At 36.2% G+C, this 23,868-nt stretch overlaps 1 protein-coding gene and 1 pseudogene across 1 annotated transcript in view; one reads left to right on the forward strand and one right to left on the reverse strand.

The window, feature by feature from the left end:
• ADAMTSL1 (ADAMTS like 1) overlaps positions 1–23,868 on the reverse strand; it is a 423,754-nt gene that overhangs the window by 308,618 nt on the left and 91,268 nt on the right. Inside the window, 1 exon segment of the mRNA XM_032300230.1 lies at positions 21,514–21,750. Coding sequence (XP_032156121.1) covers positions 21,514–21,750 — 237 coding nt within the window.
• Positions 8,604–9,148, forward strand: LOC116565941 (annotated as a pseudogene).

The raw sequence follows: 23,868 nt of genomic DNA on the forward strand, positions 1-23,868 counted from the left end.
TGCAGGAAAAAAAAAAAAAGTCAACCAAAAATGCTGTACCCAGTAAAAATATCCCTCATAAATGAAGGAAAACTAAAGACTTTCCCAGACCACAAATAAACGAAAACAGCAACCCAAAAAACCAGAAACAGCAAACAAACAAAAAACATGGAGGGAATTTATTATTACCAGACAAAACCATCTACAAGAAATGGTGAAAAGAAAATCTACAAAGAAACATTGGACTTAATCTGTACTAAAGACAAAATGGATCCAATAGATATTTATAGAACATTTCATTCAGTGGCTGCAGAATACACATAATTTCCTTAGCACATGGATCATTCACAAGGATAGCCCATATGTTAAGTAACAAAACAAGTCTTATAACATTAAAAAAACCTGAAATAATATTAAGCGTCTTCTCTGATCACAATGAAATAAAACAAGAAATTAATAACATGAGGAATTTTTATAACTATGCAAACACACAGAAGTTAAACAATATGCTCCTGAATGACCAGTGGGTGAATGAATACATTAAGAATGAAACTGAAAAATGTCTTGAAACAAATGATAATGAAAACACGGCATAACAAATTATATGGGATACAGTGTAAGCAGTACTAAGAGGGAAGTTTATAGCTATAAATATCTACATCAAAAAAGAAGAAAAACTGCAAATAGGCAATTTAACAATGCATCTTAAAGAACTAGAAAAATAGCCGGCATTGTGGCTCATGCCTGTAATCCCAGCACTTTGGGAAGCTGAGGTGGGCGGATTATGAGGTCAGGAGATCGAGACCATCCTGGCCAACATGGTAACACCCCATCTCTACTAAAATATAAAAAATTAGCTGGGCATGGTGGCATGCACCTGTAATCACAGCTACTCAGGAAGCTGAGGCAGGGAAATCGCTTGAACCTGGGAGGCAGAGGTCGCAGTGAGCCAAGATCATGCCATTGTACTCCAGCCTGGGTGACAAAGCAACTCTGTCTCAAAAAAAAAAAAAAAAAAAAATAACTAGAAAAATAAGAGCAAACCAAATCAAAATTAGTAGAAGAAAACAAATAATAAAGATCAGAGCAGAAATAAATGAAATTGAAATGAGGAAAACAGGCCGGGCTTGGTGGCTCACGCCTGTAATCCCAATACTTTGGGAGGCCGAGGTGGGCGGATCACAAGGTCTGGAGTTCGAGACCAGCCTGACAAACATGGTGAAACCCTGTCTCTACTAAAAATACAAAAACTAGCTAGGCATAGTAGTGTGTGCCTGTAATCCCAGCTAATCAGAAGGCTGAGGCAGAAGAATTGCTTGAACCCAGGAGGCAGAGGTTGCAGTGAGCCAAAATTGCGCCACCGCACTCAGCCTGGGTGACAGAGTGAGACTCTGTCTCAAAACAAAACAAAAAAGGAAATGAGGAAAACAATATAAAAGATCAAGGAAACAAAAAATAGTTTTTAAGAAATCAAATTGACGAACCTTTAGAGAAGAGCAACTAAGAAAAAAAAAGAGAGAAGATCCAGATAAGTAAAATCAGAGGTCGAAAAACAAGACATTATATCTGATACTGCAGAAATTCAAAGGATCATTATTGGCAATTATAAGCAACTATATGTCAATAAATTAGAAAATCTAGAAGAAATAGACAAATTCCTAGACATACACAACTTACCAAGATTGAACCATAAAGAAATCCAAAACCTGAACAGACCAATAACAAGCAATCAGAACGAAGCCATAATAAAAAGACTCCCAGCAAAGAGAGGTCTAGGACCCAATGGTTTCACTGCTGAATATTACCAAACATTTAAAGGAGGACAATTTAATACCAATACTACTCAAACTATTTTGAAAAATAAAGGAGGAAGGAAAACTTCCACACTTATTCTAGGAGGCCAAGATTATCTGGCACCAAAACCAGACAAAGACATATTAAAAGACAAACAAACTACAGGCCAATATCATTAATAAATTTTGGTGCAAAAATCCTCAACAAAATACTAGTAAACCAAATTCAACAACAAATTAGGAAGATCATTCATTATGACCTAGTGCTATTTATTCCAGGGATTCAAGAACGGTTCAACATATGTGAATCAGTCAACGTGATGCATCATATCAACAGGATCAAGAACAAAAACCATATGACCATTTTATCAAGTGTTGACAAAGCATTTTATAAAATTCAACATGCCTTCATGATAAAAATCCTTAAAAAACTGGATATTGAAGGACCATACCTCAACATAATAAAAGAAATATATGACAGACTCACAGCTAGTATTATACTGAATGAGGAAAAACTGAAATCCTTTCCTGTAAGATATAAAACATGACAAGGATGTCCACTTTCAACATGTTATTTAACATAGTACTGGAAGTCCTAGCTAGAGAAATCAAACTGCAGAAAGAAATAAAGGGTTTCTAAATTGGAAAGGGAGAAGTCAAATTATCCTTGTTTGCAGATTATATAACCTTAAATTGGAAAAACCTAAAGACTCCACAAGAAAACTATTAGAACTGATAGACAAATTCAGCAAAGTTGCTGGATACAAAATCAATGTATAAAATCAGCAACATTTCTATATGCCAACAATGAACAATCTGAAAAAGAAATAAAGTAATCTCATTTACAATACCTACAAATAAAATAAAATACCTAGAAATTAACCAAAGAAGTGAAATATTTGTATAACGAAAGCTATAAAACACTGCTGAAAAAAATTGAAGAAGACACCAAAAAAAAAAAAATGATAAAAGATTCCATGTTCATGGATCGGAAGAATCAATATTGTTACAATATCTATACTACTCAAAGCAATCTACAGATTCATTGCAATCTCTGTCAAAATACCAATGACATTCTTCATAGATAGAAAAAAACAATCCTAAAATTTACATGGAATCACAAAAGACCCAGAATAACCAAAGTTATCCTGAGCAAAAACAACGAAACTGAGGAATCACATTATTTGACTTCAAATTTTACTCCAGAGATATAGAAACAAAAACAGCATGGTACTGGCATAAAAACAGACACATAGGCCAATGGAACAGAATAGAGAACCCAGAAAAAATTCATACACCTATAGTGAATTCATTTTTGACAATGAACATACATTGAAGATACACATTTATTGTTCTTAATACTACATTTATTATTAATAATAGTAATAATAATACATTTATTTTTCTTCAATAAATGGTGCTGGGAAAATTGGATATACATATGCAGAAGAATGAAGCTAGAACTCTATATCATGCTATATACAAAAATCAAAACAAAATGGGCTAAAGTCTTAAATGTTTGACTTCAAACTATAAAACTATGACAAGAAAACATCAGGAAAACTCTCCAGGACAGGAGTGGGCAAAAATTTCTTGAGTAATACCTCACAAGCACAGGCAAACGATGCAAAAATGGCAAATGAAATCACATCAAGTTAAAAAGCATCTGCACAGCAAAAGAAACAATCAACAAAGCAAAGCGATAACCTATATAATGAGAGAAAATATTTGCCAACTATCTATCTGACAAGGAATTAATAACCAGAATATATAAGTAGCTCAAACAACTCTACAGGAAAAAAATTTAACAATCTGATTAAAAGAGGGGCAAAATATTTGCAAAGGCATTTCTTAAAAGAAGATGTACAAATGGCAAACATATATATAAAAAAGTGCTCAATATCACTGATCATCAGAGAAAAGTAAATCAAAACTACAACAATACATCATCTTTCCCAGTTAAAAGAGCATTGATCCAAAAGTCAGCCAATAGCAAATTCTGGTGAGGATGTGGAGAAAAAGGAACCCTCATATGCTGTTGGCAGGAATGTAAATTAGTATAACCTTTATGGAGAACAGTTTGGAAGTTTGTCAAAAAAAGAAAAATAGTTACCATATGATCCATAAATCCCACTGGTAGCTTTATACCTAAAATAAAGAAAATCAGTATATCAAAGAGATATCTGCCCTCCCATGTTTATTGCAGCACTGTTTAGAATAGCCAAAATTTGGAAGCAATTTAAGTGCCTGTGAACAGATAAATAGATAAAGAAAATGTGGAACATATACACATGGAGTTCTATTCAGCCATAAAAAAGAATGAGGTCCTATAATTTGTAACAACATGGATGCAACTAGAGGCCATTATCTTAAGGGAAATAAGCCAGGCACAGAAAAACATTCCATGTTCACACTTATTTGTGGGAGCTAAAAGTTAAAACAATTGAACTTACAGAGATAAGAGTGTGGAAGGATGGTTACCAGAGGCTGAGAAGGGTAGTGGGGAAATGATGGGGAGGTAGTGGGAATGGTTAATCGGTACAAAAAGATAGTTAGAAAAAAATGAATAAGACCTAATATTTGAAGCACAACAAGGTGACTATAGTCAATTATAACTAAAGTGTATATTTTAAAATAACTAAAAGAGTATAATTGGATTGTTTGTAACAAAAAGGATAAATGCTTCAGGGAATGGATACCCTATTTACCCTAATGTGGTTATTATGCATTGCATGCCTGTATCAAAATATCTCTTGTATCCCATAAATATAGGTACCTACTATGTACCCACAAAAATTAAAAATAAAGAAATGCTAAAGGGACTTCTCCAAATGGAAAGAAGAAGATGATAATGTGATTATTATTTTAATATTGTAATCATGGTGTTTAACCACATACAAATTTAATAAGACGACTATAATACAAAAATATTAAAAATAATAACTACAACAATTTGTTAAGACAGGCAATATACAAAACATAAACTGTGATATGAAAAATCCAAAATGCTGGAGAAGAGAGTTAATGTGTACAAGTTTTGTTTGCTTTTGTTTGTTTCTTTTCTTTTTCTGCAGTTAAAGTTAACTTGAATCAGTTTTAACTACTTGTTATAACTGTAGGATGTTTTTTATAAGCCTCATAGTAATCACAAAACAAAAACCTATAACAGATACAAATAAAAAGAAATAAATTTTAACATACTATTGGGTTGGTGCAAATGTAATTATGGTTTTTGCATTATTGAAATTTGCCATTTGATATTGAAATACACTGTTAAATGTGGTTATGTTATATATAATTTTAATGCGCACTTCTCACTTTTTTTTGTTAATGACTTATTACTTGCTGTTTATTTACATCTATTTTAGACAACGGAAATGATGTTAGACAAAAAGCAAATTCAAACAACCTTATATTTCAAGTTCAAAATAGGTTGTAAAGCAGCAGAGAAAACTCACAACATCAACAATGCTTTTGGCTAAGAAACTGCTAAGGAAAATACAGTGCAGTGGTGGTTTGAGAAGTTTTGCAAAGGATGCAAGGAGCCTTGAAGAGGAGCATACTGGCTGGCCATCAGAAGTTGACAACAACCAATTGAGAGCAATCATCGAAACATCCTGTTACAACTACATGAGAAGTTGCAAAAGAACTCAATGTCAATTATCTATGGGTATTCAGCATTTGAAGCAAACTGGAAAGGTGAGAAAGCTTGATAAGTGGGTGTCTCATGAGCTGATAGGAAAAAAAAAATCATCATTTTGAAGTGTCATCTTCTCTTATTCTATGCAACAACAATGTACTATTTCTGGATTGGATTGTGATATGTGATGAAAAGTGGATTTTATACGACAACCAGTGAAGACCAGCTCAGTGGTTGGACTGAGAGATGCTCCAAAGCATTTACCAAAGTCAAACTTCCACCAAGAAAAAAGGTAATGGTCACTGTTTGGTGTTTTGCTGCCAATCTGATCCACTACAGCTTTCTGAATCTCAGTAAAACCATTATCCAGAGAAGTATGCTCAGCAAATCAGTGGAATGCACTGAAAACTGCAACACCTGCAGCTGGCACTGTTTAACAGAAAAGGCCCAATTCTTCTTTTGACAATGCCTGACTGCATATCGCACAAGCAACACTTCAAAAGTTTAATTAGGCTATGAAGTTTTGCTTCATCTGCCTTATTCACCTGAACTCTTGCCAACTGACTTCCACTTCTTCAAGCATCTCAACAACTTTTTGCAGAGAAAATGCTTTCACAACCAGCAAGATGCAGAAAATCCTTTCCAAGAGTTCATCAAATCCCAAAGCACAGAGTTTTATGCTATAGGAATAAATGAACTTACTTCTTGTTGGCAAAAATGTGTTGATTGTAACGGTTCCTATTTTGATTAATAAAGATGTGTTTGAGCCCAGTTATACTGATTTAAAATTTATGGTCCAAAACCACAATAACTTTTACACCAACCTAATATTAGAGAAAAATCACTTGGCCACAAAGAAATACAGTAAAAAAAGAAAGAGGGGTTACAAAATAACAAGAAAACAAGTAGCCAAATGGCAACAGTAAGTTCTTATCAATGTACCATTAAATGTAAATGGACTAAATTCTTCAACTAAAAGATAAAGAGTAGATGAATGAAATAAATAACAAGGCCCAACCATATGTTGAAAACAGGAAGCTCACTTCACCTATAAGGGCACACAAACTGAAAGTGAAGGGATGGAAAAAGATAGTCCATGCAAATAGAAACCGAAAAAGAGCAGGAGTAGCTATACTTATATCAGATTAGACAGACTATAAGTCAAAAATTGTAAAAAGAGCCAAAGAAGATCATTATATAATGATAAAAGTGTTAATTAAGCCAAAAGATATAACAATAGTAAAAATACATGCACCCAACACCAGCACACCCAAATATATAAAGCAAATTTTAAAAGATCTAAAAGGAGAGCTAAATGGCAATACAAAAATATTAGGGCACCCCACTTTCAGCAATGGACAGATCATCCAGACAGAAATTTAACAAAAAAGCATCAGAGTTAAACAACATTCTAGGCCATATGGCCTAATAGACATTTACAGAACATTTCATCCAACTACTACAGAATACCTACTTTTCTCCTCAACACATGGAACATTTTCCAGGATACACCATATATTAGGACACAAAACAAGTCAAAAAAATTCAAAATTATTCAAATTATAGCAAGTATCTTTTCTGACCACAATGAAATAAAACTAGAAATCAATAACTTTCAAAACTATACAAATATAGATGAACTTTGGAAATTATACAAATACATGGAAATTAAATAAAATGTTCCTGAATGATTACTGAGTCAATAAATAAAGAAGGAAATTTTAAAAATTCTTGAAAAACATGAAAATGGAAGCACAACATACCAGAAACTATGGGATACAGGAAGAGTGATACTAAGACAGACATTTACAGCAATGAATGCTTATATTAAAACAATATAAAGAATCTAAATAACCTAATGATGTGCTTTTAGGATCTGAGCAGAAATAAATGAAATTGAAACTAAAAACTAATAAAAACATCCACAAAACAAAAAGTTGGTTTTTTGAAAAGATAAAATCAACACAACTTTAGTTAGGCTAACAAAAAAAAAATAGAGAAGATTCAAATAAATAAAATCAGAAATGAAAAAGGAAACATTACACCTGGCAACATAGAAATATAAATGATCATTAGTTTATTATGAACAACTATATGCAATAAATTGGAAAACCTAGAAGTGGGTAAATTCCTGGACACATTGAACACATCAGGATTAAATCAGGAGAAAATAGAAAACTGACCAGATCAATGATGAATAAATAGATCAAAGCAGTAATAAATGGTCTCTCATCAAAGCAACACCCAGGACCCAAAGACATCACTGCTGAATTCTACCAAACATTTAAAGAATAACTAATACCAATTACACAAATGACTATTTAAAAAATCAAAAGGAGCTTTTTTTTATATGCTTGTTGGCTGAATGTATGACTTCTTTTGAAAACAGGCTGTTCATGTCCTTTACCATTTTTTAATGGGGTGGTTTTGGGGTGGTTTGTTTTGTAAACTTGTTTAAGTTGCTAATAGATGCTGGATAATAGACCTTAGTCAGATACATAGTTTGCAAATATTGTCTCCCGTTCTGTAGGTTGTTTACTCTGTTGATAGTTTCTTTTGCTGTGCAGAAGATCTTTTGTTCAATTAGACTTCTTTTGTCAATGTTTGCTTTTGTTGCAATTGCTTTTTGTGTCTTTGTCGTGAAATCTTTGCCAGTTCTTATCTCCAGAATATTGCCTACATTGTCTTCCAGAGTTTTTTATAGTATTGAGTTTTACATTTAAGTCTTTAATCTACTTGAGTTAATTTTTGTCTGTGGTATAAGGAAGGGGTCCGGTTTCAGTCTTCTGCATATGGCTAGCCAGTTATTCCAGCACCATTTATTGAATAGGGAGCCTTTCCCCGTCTCGCATGTTTGTCGGCTTTGTTCAAGATCAGACGGTCGTAGGTGTGTGGCCTTATTTCTGGGCTCTCTACTCTGTTCCATTGGTCTACGTGTCTGTTCTTGTACCAGTACCATGCTGTTTTGGTTACAGTAGTCCTGTAGTATGGTGTGAAGTAGGGTAATGTGATGCTTCCAGTTTTGTTCTTTTGACTAGTATTGCCTTGACTATGGGGATCTTTTAAAAGTTCCACATGAGAGGGGCCATCTTGTGTCCCTGTGTGTGTGCGCCTAATCACAGCTGGTCCACCCAAGACCCCCTCAACACCAATCGTAGTCCCCCGCGTGGCCCCTTCTCCACTCTGACAAGATGAAAGAAACAATTATCAATCAGGAAAAACTTGCCAAACTGCAGGTACAAATGCACATTGGTGGGAAAGGAACTGCTTGCAGAAAGAAGAAGGTGGTTCATACAACAGCCACAGCAGATGATAAAAAAACTTCAGTTCTCCTTAAAGAAGTTAGGGGTAAACAATATCTCTGGTACTGAAGAGGTAAATATGTTCACAAACCAAGGAACAGTGAACCACTTTCACAACCCTAAAGTTCAGGCATCTCTGGCCGCGAACCCTTTCACCATTACAGGCCATGCTGAGACAAAGCAGCTGACAGAAATGCTATCTAGTGTCTTAAACCAGCTTGGTGTAGACTGACTAGTTTAAGGAGACTGGCTGAAGCTCTGTTCAGTCTGTGGATGGAAAAGTACCACGTGCTACTGGAGAGGAGGAGGATGATGAAGTTCCAGACCTTGTGGAGAATTTTGATGACGCTTCCAAGATGAGGCAAACTGAACTGAGTCAACTTAAGAAGATAAAACTTGAAGAAGTTACTGGGAGCTGCTATTTTATATTATGACTGCTTTTAAAGAAATTTTTGTTTATGGATCTGATAAAATCTAGAACTCTAATATTTTTAAGCCCAAGCCCTTTGGCCACTGCATCTCTTTTCAGTTTTTGCTTATACACAATTCATTGTTTGCCACTAATTAAGCCAAAGAAGCCTGGGAATTGAGTTTGAAACCAAGGTTAATAAAGCTCTTTGCCTAGTAAAAAAAAAATCCATATGAATTTAAAAATAGCTTTTTCTAGTTCTGTGAAGAATGTCATTGATAGTTTGATAGGAATAGCATTGAATCTGTACATTGCTTTAGGCAATGTGGCTATTTTAATGGTATTGATTCTTCCTATCCATGAGCATGGAATGTTTTTTCATTTGTTTCTGTCATCTCTGATTTTTTGAGCAATGGTTTGTAATTCTTATTGTAGAAAATTTTCACCTCCCTGATTAGCTATATTCTTAGGTATTTTATTCTTTTTGTGGAAGTTACAAAAAGAATTGCATTTCTGACATGGCTTTCAGCTGGCTGTTGTTGGTGTATGGGATTGCTAATAATTTTTGTACAACGATTTTGTATGCTGAGACTTTGCTGAAGTTGTTTATTGGCTGAAGGAGCTTTTGGGTTGAGACCATGTGGTTTTCTAGACATAGAGTTACATCGTCTGCAGAGATAGTTTGACTTTCTTTCTTCCTGTTTGGATGCTTTTTATCTTTATCTCTTGCCTGATTGCTCTGGCCAGCACTTCCAATATGATGTTGAATAGGAGTGGTGAGAGAGGGCATCTTTGTCTTGTGCTAGTTTGCAAAGGGAATTTTCTACCTTTTCCTCTTTCAGTATAATGTTGGCTTTGGGTCTCTCACAGACGGCTCTTATTGTTTTAGGGTATTTTCCTTCAATACCTAGTTTATTAAATTTTTAACATGAAGAGATGTTGAATTTTATAAAAAGTCTTTTCCTGCATCTGGGACTATTGTCTTTAGTTCTGTTTATGTGATGACTCACATTTATTGATTTGTATATATTTAACCAACCTTGCATCTCTGGGATAAAGCCTAGTTGATCATGCTGGATTAGCTTTTTGAAGTGCTGCTGAATTCAGTTTGCCGGCATTTTGTGAGGATTTTTGCAACAGTATTCATCAAAGATATTGACCTGAAGTTTTCTTTTTTTGTTGTGTCTCTCTCTGCAGGTTTTGGTATCAGGATGATGCTGGTCTCATAGGAAAGGGTGACATAAGGTAGAAATATAATTTGAAATGTACTATGCCTTTTTCCAGTTGTATGACTTTCTATGAGCCTCATTCTCCTCATTTATAAAATGGAAATAAAGTTATCCCACAGAATTGGCAGAAGCAGCACACAATGATGGGCATGAATATATTCTAAAAACAATACACCACTAAAAATAATAAAATTTGAAAATGTTTTCTATTTGAGATTTACTCTTCCTTGTTTACTTCACTGAATCTGTTTGGGAAAACAAAATCATCGATTTTTGTTAAGCTTACATTTTATTCCAAAGGAAAAATTAAATAGATACAACTTCCCAAAAAGTTTTTTATTAAGCTATGGAAACTCTTTCACTTCATAAATGGAATAGCAAGATTGAAAACAATGTCAATATAGCAGGAGAATCCCTTCCATGAATAAAAATAATACTTGAATACACAAAAGATGCAGCTAAGGTGACAAAAATAAAATATTACAAAATAAATGAATTTATTCTTTTTTGAAAGAGAGTCTTGCTCTGTTGCCTGAGCTGGAGTCCAGTGGCCCTATCTCAGCTCACTGCAACCTCTGCCTTCCGGGTTCAAGCAATTCTCCTGCCTCAGCCTCCTGAGTAGCTGGGACTATGGGCATGTGCCACCATGCCAGGCTAATTTTTGTGTTATTAGTAGAGATGGGGTTTCACCATATTGGCCAGGCTAGTCTTGAACTCCTGACCTCATGATCTGCCTGCCTCGGCCTCCCAAAGTGCTGGGATTATAGGCATGAGCTACCGTGCCTGGCCAAAATATTACAAAATAAATGAATTTCTATGGGATGTCACTTTCTGGATTTGGAGTTGGATAATGGGTAGAGATTAGAAGAATTTTGAGAGAAAAAAATTCAGAGAAAAAACCTAGATTGAAGAGACAATTGATAGAAATATAGATGTTACCAAGGTATATTTGTGCTGTTATAACAAAATACCTGAGACTGGGTAATTTATAACAAATGGAAATTTATTCCCTCACAATTTTGGAGACTGGGAAGTTCACAATGAAGGTGCTGGCATTTGCAGAAGGTGACAGGCACACCTCACATGGTGGCAGACAAGAGAGCTTGTGCAGAGGAATTCCTTTTTTTTAAACCATCAGATCTTGTAAGACTCATTCACTATCACGGAAACAGCATAAGACCTGCCCCCATAATTCAATCATCTCCCACTGGGATCCTCCTCCTACACGTGGGACTTGTGGGAGTGACAATTCAAGATGTGATTTGCGTAGGGACACAGCCAATCTGTATCATTCTGCCCCAGCCCCTCCCAAATCTCATGTCTTCATATTTCAAAAGCAATAATGACTTCCCAACAGTCCCCCAAACTCTTAACTCATTTTAGCCTTCACTCAAAAGTCCACAGTCCAATGTTTTATCTGAGACAAGGCAAGCCTCTTCTGCCTATGAGCCTGTACAATCAAAAGCAAGTTAGTTACATCCTGGATACAATGGGGATACAGGCATTGAGTAAATACAGCCATTCCAAATGGGAGAAATTGGCCTAAACAAAGGGGTTACAGGCCCCATGCAAGTCCAAAATCTAGCAGGGCAGTCAAATCTTAAAGCTCCAAAATGATCTCCTTTAACTCCACGTCTCACATCCAGGTCATACTGACACAAGAGGTGGGTTCCCATGGTCTTGGGCAGCTCCCAAGGTCTTGGGCAGCCTTTTTCCCAGCTTTTACAGGCTGGTATTGAGTTTCTGTGGCTTTTCCAAGCACACAGTGTAAGCTGTCAATGGATCCACCATTCTGGGGTCTGGAGGATGGTGGCCCTATTCTCACAGCTCCACTAAGTGGTGCTGCAGTAGGGACTATGTGTGGGGGCTCCGACCTCACATTTCCCTCTGTACTGCCCTGGCAGAGGTTTTCCATGACAGCCCTGCCAATGTGGCAAACTTCTGCCTGGGCATCCAGGTGTTCCCATACATCTTCTGAAATCTAGGTAGAGGTTCCCAAACTTTAGTTCTTGACTTCTGTGCACTCACAGGCTCAACACCACATGGAAGCTCCTAAGGCTTAGGGCTTGCACCCTCTGAAACTATCACCCGAGCTCTGCATTGTCCCCTTTCAGTCATGGCTGGAGTGGCTGGGATGCAGGTCACCAAGTCCCTAGGCTGTACACAGCTTGGGACCCTAGGCCTGGCCCACAAAACCACTTTTTCCTCCTGCCTGTTACCCAGTTCCAAAGTTGCTTCCACATTTTCAGGTATATTTTCAGCAGCATCCTACCCTACTGGTACCAACTTACTATATTAGTCCATTTTCACGCTGTTTATAAACATACCTGAGACTGGGAAATTTACAAAAGAAGAGGTTTATTGGACTTACAGTTCCATGTGGCTGGGGAGGCCTCACAATCATGGCAGAAGGTGAAAGACATGTCTCACATGGCAGCAGACAAGAGAAGAGAGCTTGTTCAGGGAAACTTGCCTTTTTCAAACCATCAGATCTTGTGAGACTCATTCACTATTACGAAACAGTGCAGGAAAGACCTGCCCCCATGATTCAGTCACCTCCCACTGGGTACCTCCTATGACCTGTGGGAATTGTGGGAGTTCCAACTCAAGGTCAGAGATTTGGGTGGGGACACAGTTAAACCATATCAAGAGATGAACTTAGGTGCTTAGCTGAGTAGATTTTCAAGCACAGTAAGGATGCTACAGCCTGGTTTCTCCTTGGTACTTGCAGTGAAATGTGAGAGCAAAGAGATAAAATGAGAGATGAACTGTTAAGCAGAAAGGTATTAGCACTTGATTATTTGAAACATTTTCAGCTTACTCAGGTAGTGGGCTCTGGTAGCAGGGCTAAGGTTGTGGCTAGACAACCATTTGCTAAAGAAATTAGGCATGTGACTCATGAATCCCTCAACCATCTTAACAGAAGCCAGGAATAGAGATGCAGTTATTCAGGAAAAAACTGTAGAGGACTCCCTTGTTTGATGGCTTGGACACCTGTTCATTGCAAGAAAGAATGATATGATTTCTGAGAATTTCATACCAGCAGAAATACTGACAGTGTAGAATAAATGTCCCAGAGGCGGGACAAAGTGAAAGAAGAATGACTCTGAAGTCTGAGCCACAGATGCAGAGGCTTGGGCTGACTTGAGCTCCTTGAGCTGTGAGGGCAGGGCCGCCTCCTTGGCAGGCACACAGAATGAAGCATCGAGCCCCAGGAATTATTCTCAGGCCTTGAAATCTAGTGTATTTTTTTCCTGCTGGGTATCAGACATGCTTAGGAACTATTCTTCCCTTTTCAAGTGGGAATGGGAATGCTTCTTCCACTTGTCCCACCACTGCATTTTGGAAGCAGGTAACTGATTTTTGGCTTCAAATGTGCACAGATGGAGACAAATGACGCCCCAGGATGTACTCTATCCAAGTTTCACCCATAGCTGATTCAGCTGATAAAATTTGGAGCTTTTTGAGTTGATAATATTTTAGAGTTGATGCTGAAATGGGTTAAAACTTTTGGGGCACTAGGATCAGGCGAATATTTGTCACTTGGGAAGGACGTTAATTTGGGAGCCAGGCAGCCTGCTGTCATGGGTTGAATTGTGTCCCCCACAAAAGATAAGCTAAAGCCAAAACCTCTGATGCCTATAAATGTGACCTTTTTAGGAAACACAATCTTTGCAGATGTAACCAAATTAAGATGAATTCACAGTTCATTAGAGTGGGCTCTAATTAATATGATTATTGTCCTTATAAGAAGAGGTAAAGACACAGACGCCGAGGCCATGTGATAACAGAGGCAGAAATTAGAGTGCTGCAGCTGCGAGCTAAGAAATACCAAGGATTGATGGCTACTATTAGAAGTTAGGAAGAAGCAAAAGAGGCAAAGAAGGATTCCACCCAGAGCCTCAGGGGATGCATGGTCCTGATGACACTTTGATTCTTGACTTCTAGCCTCGAACTGTGAGAGAATACATTTCTGTTGCTTTAAGCCACCATGTAAAGGAATTTGGGATTTTTTTTTAACCTGAAGGCAAAAAAGTGCAACTGAAATGATTCAAGCAGATGAGAAATGAAACTAAATCTATATTTTAGAAAGCGCTTCCCATCTACCGTGAGGGGAATATAGTATAGTGACTACATAGTACCCTTCCCTGTATACTTATCTCCCCTCAGAGTAAAAGTCCTGGGAGGGCAAGGACTATGGTTTTCTTTTGTTCCTTCTTGTCCATTAATGTATTTTCAGTATTTAGCATATTTGTCCATTGATGTATTTTCAGTATTTAGCATAATAACTCTAAAAATGTATCATTCCTATGGAAAGAGGTCTGAATCAATTTTATATCCTCAGTAATCAACATAGAGCAGATTATTGAAAGAATGTATAAACAAGGTTCAGAAACTAAGGAAATTCAACTAGTAAGTAGTAGTTAGTTTTATCTTTACTATGAAAAGAAGAGAATAAGAAAGACTATGCATTAAATATTTTAAGCAATGCCATGCTTCCATGTGGAATTACATTATAAAGTACAGAAGAAAAAATGTCCAACACCTTATTTCTGACATCACCACCTTTGGAATAACTGGTGGACATTTGATACCAGTGACTTAGGTCACAGACAGAGATGGAGAAATAATCATTCCATTCAATTCATTTCAAACTACTCACCACAGGGATTATTAAAAATGAAAAGAACTTCTTTGTTAGAAACATGGTTCATTTTAATGTTGCCAGAATAAAGTATAGACATCAAAACTCTGTGATTCAATTTACTGCTTATTTCTATACTGTATTATTCAGTTTAAAACAATCTTATATAAGGCATTACCTGAAAGGAATTCTTCTTTTCCTTTTTGAAATGATTGATTTTTTTGAAATAGAAATAAGCAATATTACAAATATGCAGATTCATGATAAAAGGGCTTATTTATAATCATACTTTTTGATATACATATATTAGGTATCAGCTGATGAATTCTATTAATTATAAAAATAAAACATACTTTTCTCTATTTGCTCTCAAAATAACCTCAAAATTATTTTTTAACAGCAGCACATGTTCTATCTGTAAATTTTATGCTACTCTTTTAAAACAGAAACCAGCTTTGTGTTTTACAACAAATATAAATAGGGGTAATTTGGATAATGAAAATAAATGAATAACAGCAGCAGTACTAATAGAACTGATCCTATTTGTGATGGCTCATTAACTTTGTGCAGGATGCAATTCACTGCCCTGGATCAGGAGTTGGTAATTGTACAATGTGGAGTTATTTGCAAAAGATGACTGCAATATGAAATTAACAGAAGATCTGTTCATTCATTAGGAAGTCATTATCCCTTTCGTATGTATAACCATATTAAATCATGCACTCAGAAAGGCTGTAAGGAAGACAAAGAAAAAGATAAGAAATAACTTGGGTACAATTAATACTAGTAGTATTCCCCAAGTTCATAGTAAGTTCTTTAAATGTATTTGATTACTTAATCTTCACTCTAATCTCATTCTTACAATTATCATTCTCATTTTGCAGATGAAGAAACTGAGGCTTAGGAACTTGCTCAAAGGCACATGCCAATGAGTGGTGAGCTTACATTCCAACCTAGACAGTATGATTCCAGAGCCTCTGTCCTTTACTATGTCTATACATACAATGACAAATTGCTTCCCTAGCTCAGCCTTCTCTCCAACTTCATCTAGTCTAGAATGATAATGAGAAAATAAGAATCCCAGTGTTTCTCAGTCTGAGACGCAAGGTGAAGAGGGAGAACATAATAACCCCCTGGGGATGATTATCAGATTCTAGGAGGGAGACAGGGAGGGAAAGGGGGAGAATGTGGTTTGAAAAGGTATGTTCAATAAACCTATTGTTTTTATACTATTAATGGCAGAATTACAGCTAGACAAAATCTCAGCCCATGGGATAAACTGAAGAAACAATGTCGGGAGCATAGTTAGAAAATGTTGAAAACACTGGCACTCTCTGACCTCTAGACTGTCATTAACTAGCCATAGGATCCCGGGAAAATCATACAATGTAGGCCCTGCTTTTAAACACTGTGCTGTGAAGCACTATTAGTGATGATTTCTGTGCTCTGGAAAAAAACCGAAAAGTAAGGGGTAGCAGCTTTCTCATAAGACAAGCTATCTTCAGTTCAAAGAATTGTCCTTTATTCTGAAATTAGGTTCTTACCACTTTCTTGTTATGAACGTTTCGATTGTGAAGTGATGATGGGGAAAGTACATGGTGGAAGGTCTCTTTGTTTTTTGAAAGTCATTACCTAACCAACTAAGAAGTTTGTTACTTTATCACATTCTGGAAAGTTTTTGAAATGTTACAGGGTTATAAAATCTTATACAGAGAACCGCTAATTTAATATTATTTCCAACTCAAAATTTTCAGAGTCTTATGCATTTCTACAGCACTTTACAGTTTATTAAATATTTTCACATGTATTATCTCACTTGGTACACTATGGTCTGGGAGATGATCCATTTTGCACAGATTAAAAAATAGAGCTTGGGGAGGGTGAGTAACTTGACCAAGATTACACAGTTTGTTAAAGAAGAGCTAAATTCCAACTAATGTCTTATTTTTATTTACTTATTTTTATTTTGAGATGGAATCTTGCTCTGTCGCCCAGGCTGGAGTGCAGTGGTGCATCTTAGATCACTGCAACCTCTGCCTCTGCAGTTCAAGCCATTCTCCCCACCTCAGCCTCCCAAGTAGCTGCGACTATAGGCACCAGGCAGCATGCCTGGCTAATTTTTGTATTTTTAGTAGAGACAGGGTTTTGCCATGTTGGCCAGGCAGGTCTTGAACTCCTGACCTCAGGTGATCCGCCCACCTCAGCCTACCAAAGTGCCCAGATTATTCTGTCTGCTTTCCAATCTGTAAGTGAATCTGGCTGTAATAGAATGATAAGGAAAGTGTTTTCAATACATAGAATTAATAAATCTGAATTTCTGGAAGACAAGGCCTAAGAATCGAGTCTTTTAAGAGCTCTCCAGGTGATTCTGATAGGTAGCCAAATTTGGGGACAACTTCCAAATGATTGGAGCCTCTGTCTACCTGGCCTCACCAGAAGGAATAGGAATTTTGAAGTCAGACAGAAGTGGGTATCTCTGGGAAAGATATAAAATCTACCTGAGCCTCCAGTTTCTTTATCTGTGAAATAAGGATAATAATGTCTAATATGCAGAATTGTAAATATTTGAAAAAAAGTACCTAGATATGGTAGTCACTCAAAAATGGAAGCTATTATCTTTGCTATTACTGCCTTGTTAGATGCTCTACTATTACTGAGTAAGAATTAGGAATGTATTATAAATAGCAATGATTCTAGAATTTTCCTGAAGCAAATTTACAATAAATACAGGTCACCCAAATTATTTGTGATCTCAGGACAGTCTCCAGGTCTCCGTTTCCTCCTCTGTGAAACAGCAGTATCTGTGAACTGCTAAGCTATCTTCTGGCTCTAGAAAGTCCAGGACTCAAATATTCTATTTAAGAGTTAAAGACTCAAAGAGTCATGAGAATGTGGCTCTTTGTAGAGTATTAAACAGGTGTACTTGAAATAAAGATTAGTGTACATGAATGACAAATTTCTATAGCTATGCTGCCATTTTCTATCAAGGTAGGACTATGTCTAAATCCAAACATTTGTTTACTTGTATGATTTGTTTACTTATGATTTATATCTGCCTATGCTCAAAAATATTTGAAGCAGCTCACCCAAACAAATTATAATAAGACAAAAATAAAACAAGAGAAAAAGCTAAGAATCCCTAACAAACAGGTTAGACAAGGAAGAAAAGGGAAAAATCTGACACGGGAAATGATTTCTTTAGGAAATTAAGAGAAGCCATTTATGAAAACTGCACAATTGCAGGTGCATCACGTGAGGTCAGGAGTTTGAGACCAGTCTGGCCAACATGGTGAAACTCTGTCTCTACTAAAAATACAAAAATTAGTTAGGTGTGGTGGCATGCGCCCGTAATCCCAGCTACTCCAGAGGCTGAGACAGGAGAATTGCTTCAGCCCGGGAGGCAGAGGTTGCAGTGAGCTGAGATCACGCCACTGCACACCAGCCTGGGCGGGACTCCATTTCAAATAATAATGATAATAATAATAATAAAATTTAGCTTTAAGATTACTGAACATGTTTTAAAAAATATAAAAATAAGGGTTTTCTTAATTTTTATTACCAAAGACTGAAAATATTTATCATCAATATATACGTGCAATTTAAATGAAGGATTTTTGTCTAAGTAGAATGGAATTTATATATTTCAACTATTTTTTGAGGTGGCAGTGTCTTTCAGCTTTTCTTTTGGTATCTTCACTATTGTTCTTTTAAAAGATCACATACTGCATGTAAGTATTCCATCTCTACTCCTGTATCATCTTGTTATCCTCTGTTTCTCTACTCATTTTATAAAATATAAGTAGGTTTTAATCATGAAGACACAGGCTGTGATGGTAGTGGTAGAAAAGTATCCAACGTTGAAGTTCTGGAAAAGGCAAATGTGTGGAGATGGTTACCAGCAGCAGGGAGGAAATGACTCCAAAGGAGCATGAGAAAATTTGGTGGTGGGGAGGGGTTCAGGGAATGTAAAAAATAGTCTGAATCAGAGCTGTCAAAGTCACCCAGACTCACAGAAGTGTACACGAAAAGGATGAATTTTACTTTGTGTAAATTATACACACCTTCATAAACTTGACTTTAAAAAAAAGAATCCAACATGACATCACTTACAAATCCATATTAAGTTTCAGGTTTTGATCCTCTGATCACGTTTGATTTTTTGCTTTCTACCATCTGCCCTAGTTATAATAAAAATAAAAACTCCTTCCTGGTTTCAGACTAGGTTTTCCTTCTGTTCCTGCTATCACTGCCCTGGCCCAAGCTCATGCCTTGCATCACTCGCCACTCTAAAAGCCTCCAACGAAGCTGCTGTCTCCCTCCAGAGCCTTCCACTCCAAGTTTCTTGCAAGAGTAGCTATAATAATCTTTCTAAAGCAGAGCTCTGATTATGTTTTTCCACCATTAAACTCTTTCTTGGTCATCCACAGTTTACCATAGTCCTGTCTGCCATTGAAGCCTCCATGATTCTCTCCCAAACTACCCACCTCTTCTTGTTGCATACCTGGAGCTTATCTGGCTCTCCCGCCAAACTAAATTACCTGTTAGTGCTTAATGCAATCTGTTTTTCCATCACCTTCACTACACGATTGCCTCTCACAAGACAAATAAATGAAGAAAATAATAAAAATAACCAGTCATTATTTCTATATATAAGTCACAATGCTTTTCAAATACGGTATAAATTACATTTACTCCCAAATCTGTTGTACTTATAAGAATCTATTAAAGCATGTTTATACTTGCAACCCAAAGTCCAGTGATATCACTCCATATTTATTATATATGAAATTTATTCTTTAGCAACTGAGATAAGATTCATTTTTAGTTGCGAAGGTACACGAAGCCAGCTGGCAGGATTAGTTTAGGAAAAATATGCCACATTGAACTCCCATGCAGCAGAAACAAATGAGACCTAATTTGCTGAGCTGTCTTGTTTATTTTGGTTCATTCGGCAGGGTAATATAGTAGCAATAACATTGGACTCAATCTCAGGAGATCTGAAACTTAGTCCCATTTCTGGCATGACCAAACATACATGAAGATCATGCATATTTTCTGGTCCTTAGTTTTTTCACTTCTAAAATGGAAATCTTCCTTGCTTTACTCAAACAGTATACATACAGAAGGAGTTATTATTTTTTTGTTTGCCATTCCCTATAACACAGCTCCCCCATCTAAATCTATTTGCTTTACAATTCTCTACTAATCCTAAAGCTTTTTCAGATTTTATAATTTCATTTCAATACCACTAAGAGTCCTAAAGGAGGAAGTAAATAACAAATATCAGAAATGATTTTTCAGATATATTGCTTTTTAGGATGCTGATTGAATAACTCTAAGGCCCTTTCTAGCTTTAAAAGAGTAAAATACCATATTAAAATTTACACCTGAAATTCATCTATCTTTTGTATATAAGGAAACCTTCAGATACACGTTTCATTATCTGCGTTCTCCTGAGACCAGTTTCTCTGCCTCATGATTTTAAGCCTTATGACATCTGAGTATGTCTGTTTCTCTCTTGTATACATAAAACCTTGCCTGACATCTCACATCTCTTAAAGTAATTTACACTACAGTTTTTCCTTTACATCCAAATATAGATGTAAGTTTTAAACAAACGTGAATTTGAAATAACAAATTACTAAAACGTATTTTATATTTCTCTTATATTGCTAGCCACGATATTACAGATTCTGAAGAAAGAAGATTTCATCTAATATCATATTGGGAAAGGCAAGTATTATCAAAATTTTGTGTCTGCTTCATGAAATATGAAAGTATATAGTCAAAGACAGCACACAGAAAAATAATAGCAACTGCTGGCTCTAAAAACTAGACTGGTCATCCTAATCCAAAAAATGGACCCGAAAATAAAGATGGCAAAGGCATGACAAGCATACAAACTCTTCTTTACCTTACTAATTCCCTATTTAAAGTAGACATTGATGAATGGATGGATACCAGAAATCAAACCTCTTTGTAATCCTGTTTTAAAGATTTAACTGGCTGAAGTCCAACCTAGCTGGCTCTTTCATTACTTTCTCTACAGTTTGTCTGAATTTTCAATATAATTGAAATTACAGTAAAGTAGCAACAAGTTCTCCTACAGTTTACTCGGGGATTTTAAAATTGGTCTTACCTGATTTACTCTGAAACTCTGAGTAAATGAAAATCAAGGCCTCCAAATAGACACACGCACACTCACACACTCTTCAGGAATAGCCAATCTAGGGGGTAATTTCAAAGTCTAGTACATAACTGATAAACACGACTCAAAAATTTTTATATTTTATATTCAAGTGATACTCAAGGAGGGAAAAATAACTCAGTCCACTTTTCCTTCACACAATACAACACTTGTACTTTTCACTGAAATCACATCTTAATTTTCAAATATTTCATAATTTATAAACTCTAAAAAGTGTAAATATGAGTGACTCAGAGGGTGAGACGATGTAAACCACTTAAAGACTAAAACCCTCTGGGCAAGTTGAATGAAAACAAAGCAGCACTTACTTGGCATAAACCACTGATGCACATATCCAAAGATTCTGTATAGCAACGAGTACCATCTAAGACCTTAGGTGCTAGTTCAACAACCAGGGCTGTTCCTTTGGCTTGGCATTTGAGTGAACATGGGTTGTCGGGGTCATTAGACACGGGAAGCCATTCATAAAACTGGCCATGGTGCTTGACGTCATTATGAGCTGAGCATTGCTGAGCTCGGAAGTCACCTGCTTCTGGTGGGCAGTCCTGGAGAAAAAAGAGTGAAAGGACATACACAGGTTAAGAGAATACCCCCCAAATAGGAAACTGGAGCAGCCATATGCTCTGCTTAGGTCTCAGAAAGCAAAACAAATGTCCTGGTCATGACAGATGGAACTTATAATACCATCTTAGAAGTTATATAATTATTTGGCTCTCAAAATATAGAAATCTGGGAAAGCAACCACCTCAAAATACATTTTCTGATTGAGTTTAAATGGGAAAGTAATTGGCTTGAAAGTAATTGGCTTGAAATCGTTGGGAAATATATTTTCTAAAAGCTGTCTATTGGCTCATAAATTCTTCCACATTGTACTATCACATTGACTTCCTCATAAGTAGAACCTAGTATGCTCAGAGGGTTAGTTGAAATTATTTCTGTCTCTTTCAGCTCTGATATTGAAAGCTATGACAGTTCTTTATTTGAATAACTAGCAGTAAAAAGTTATAATATTTTCATTCAAAAAGCTTTTGTGGAGTTCAAATTTTTTTGTCTAGAACTTAGAACACATAGTATCTAGAATTAAATGTAGGGAACAAAAAATATAAAACCATGTGTATATGAATTTCTTTGGCTTAAGGAAGCACAGCAGAATGGAAAGAGCATGGACTTCCTCCTCAGATGGGTGGGGGGCTGCAATGCAGTGCAGAATTACTGCCTCTGTTCTAACACAGGGAAGCCTAGGCTTGCGTTAGAACAGAGGCAATAATTGCACAGCTCTCGAGGTTGTTTTGAGTTCATGAGCTCATGCTGGCCAAATATCATCACAGGGAATATACTGAGTAGGTGGGAGCTATTATTACGATTATTTAATGAGGCCTCAGAAGACAAAGGGATGGAGTATTAGGAGATTCTCTCAATTTGAATTTTAAATCATCTTGTTAGAGACCAGTGGAAAATAAGAATCTTTTCAATGTAAGTATCACAAAGGGCAATTTTAAATGTAAAACTATGTCTAACAATGACCATTATCTAATGAATAATAAATCTCAGTAAAAGCAAATAAGATTGAACTTTAAAAAGGCAAATATCGCCTATCCCTTGGAAAGGCTGTTTGATAGGTTTATTCTATTCTACATGCCTTCAGATTAGGATTTACTATGGAAGACCGTTGTTAACTCTCCAGGTGTGGAAAGGCTTTTATTCTAATTTTTTGTTTTAAATAAAGGATTTCCATATGACCTTCAACAGTTCCCGGTTACTACATTATCATTTTGAGAGTTCTCTTATATAAGGTTTTTTTCTCTGAAAAATCTCTTTACATTTAAATCAGCATTCTAAGAACAGCATTGGAATTCTTGACTCTTCCAAACGTTTGTGATACTATTAACTAGCATATTAGGCTCTGGTAGTTGAGAGAGCACAAATTCTAGGCAATGTGGGGTAGAAACAATTAAATATTCATTTAGGATGAACACAGAATTGTTCAAAATACAATATAAAATCTCAAAGACATTTTACTGTTAGTATTGTGTGTTCTCGGAGTGAATAAAACACAGTAGTAAAGGAAAAGAATAATGTATATAACACAGGTATAGATACACAGATAGGTACCCAGCAATGCTTAACATTTTGAATATTGTCTGAAAAGAGTATGATTAAAATTCATTACTTAATAATTTTTTAGATAATAGGATGCAGTTTAAATTATTTAAGATCCCTCAATAGCTGGGCGCGGTGGCTCACGCCTATCATCCCAGCACTCTGGGAGGCCGAGGTGGGCGGATCATGAGGTCAAGAGATCAAGGCCATCCTGGCCAACATGATGAAACCCTGTGTCTACTAAAAATACAAAAAATTAGCCGGCCAGGGTGGCACGTGCCTGTAATCCCAGCTACTTGGGTGGCTGAGGCAGGAGAATCGCTTGAACACAGGAGGCGGAGGTTGCGGTGAGCTAAGGTTGCACCATTGCACTCCAGCCTGGGCAACAAGAGCAAAACTCCATCTCAAAAAAAAAAAAAAAAATCCCTCAATAAATAAATGTTACTTATTTATTTTGTAAAATAAAAACTACAACCCGCAAAACTATATTATGAATTGCAATACAGGTAAATTACGTCAAACCATGACATACAATACAAACCAATTTAATTTAATTTAATTTT

This window comes from Sapajus apella, unplaced genomic scaffold (assembly GCF_009761245.1).
Source record: "Sapajus apella isolate SASKATOON/1434 unplaced genomic scaffold, GSC_monkey_1.0 scaffold42, whole genome shotgun sequence".
In the NCBI taxonomy this organism is placed as follows: domain Eukaryota; kingdom Metazoa; phylum Chordata; class Mammalia; order Primates; family Cebidae; genus Sapajus; species Sapajus apella.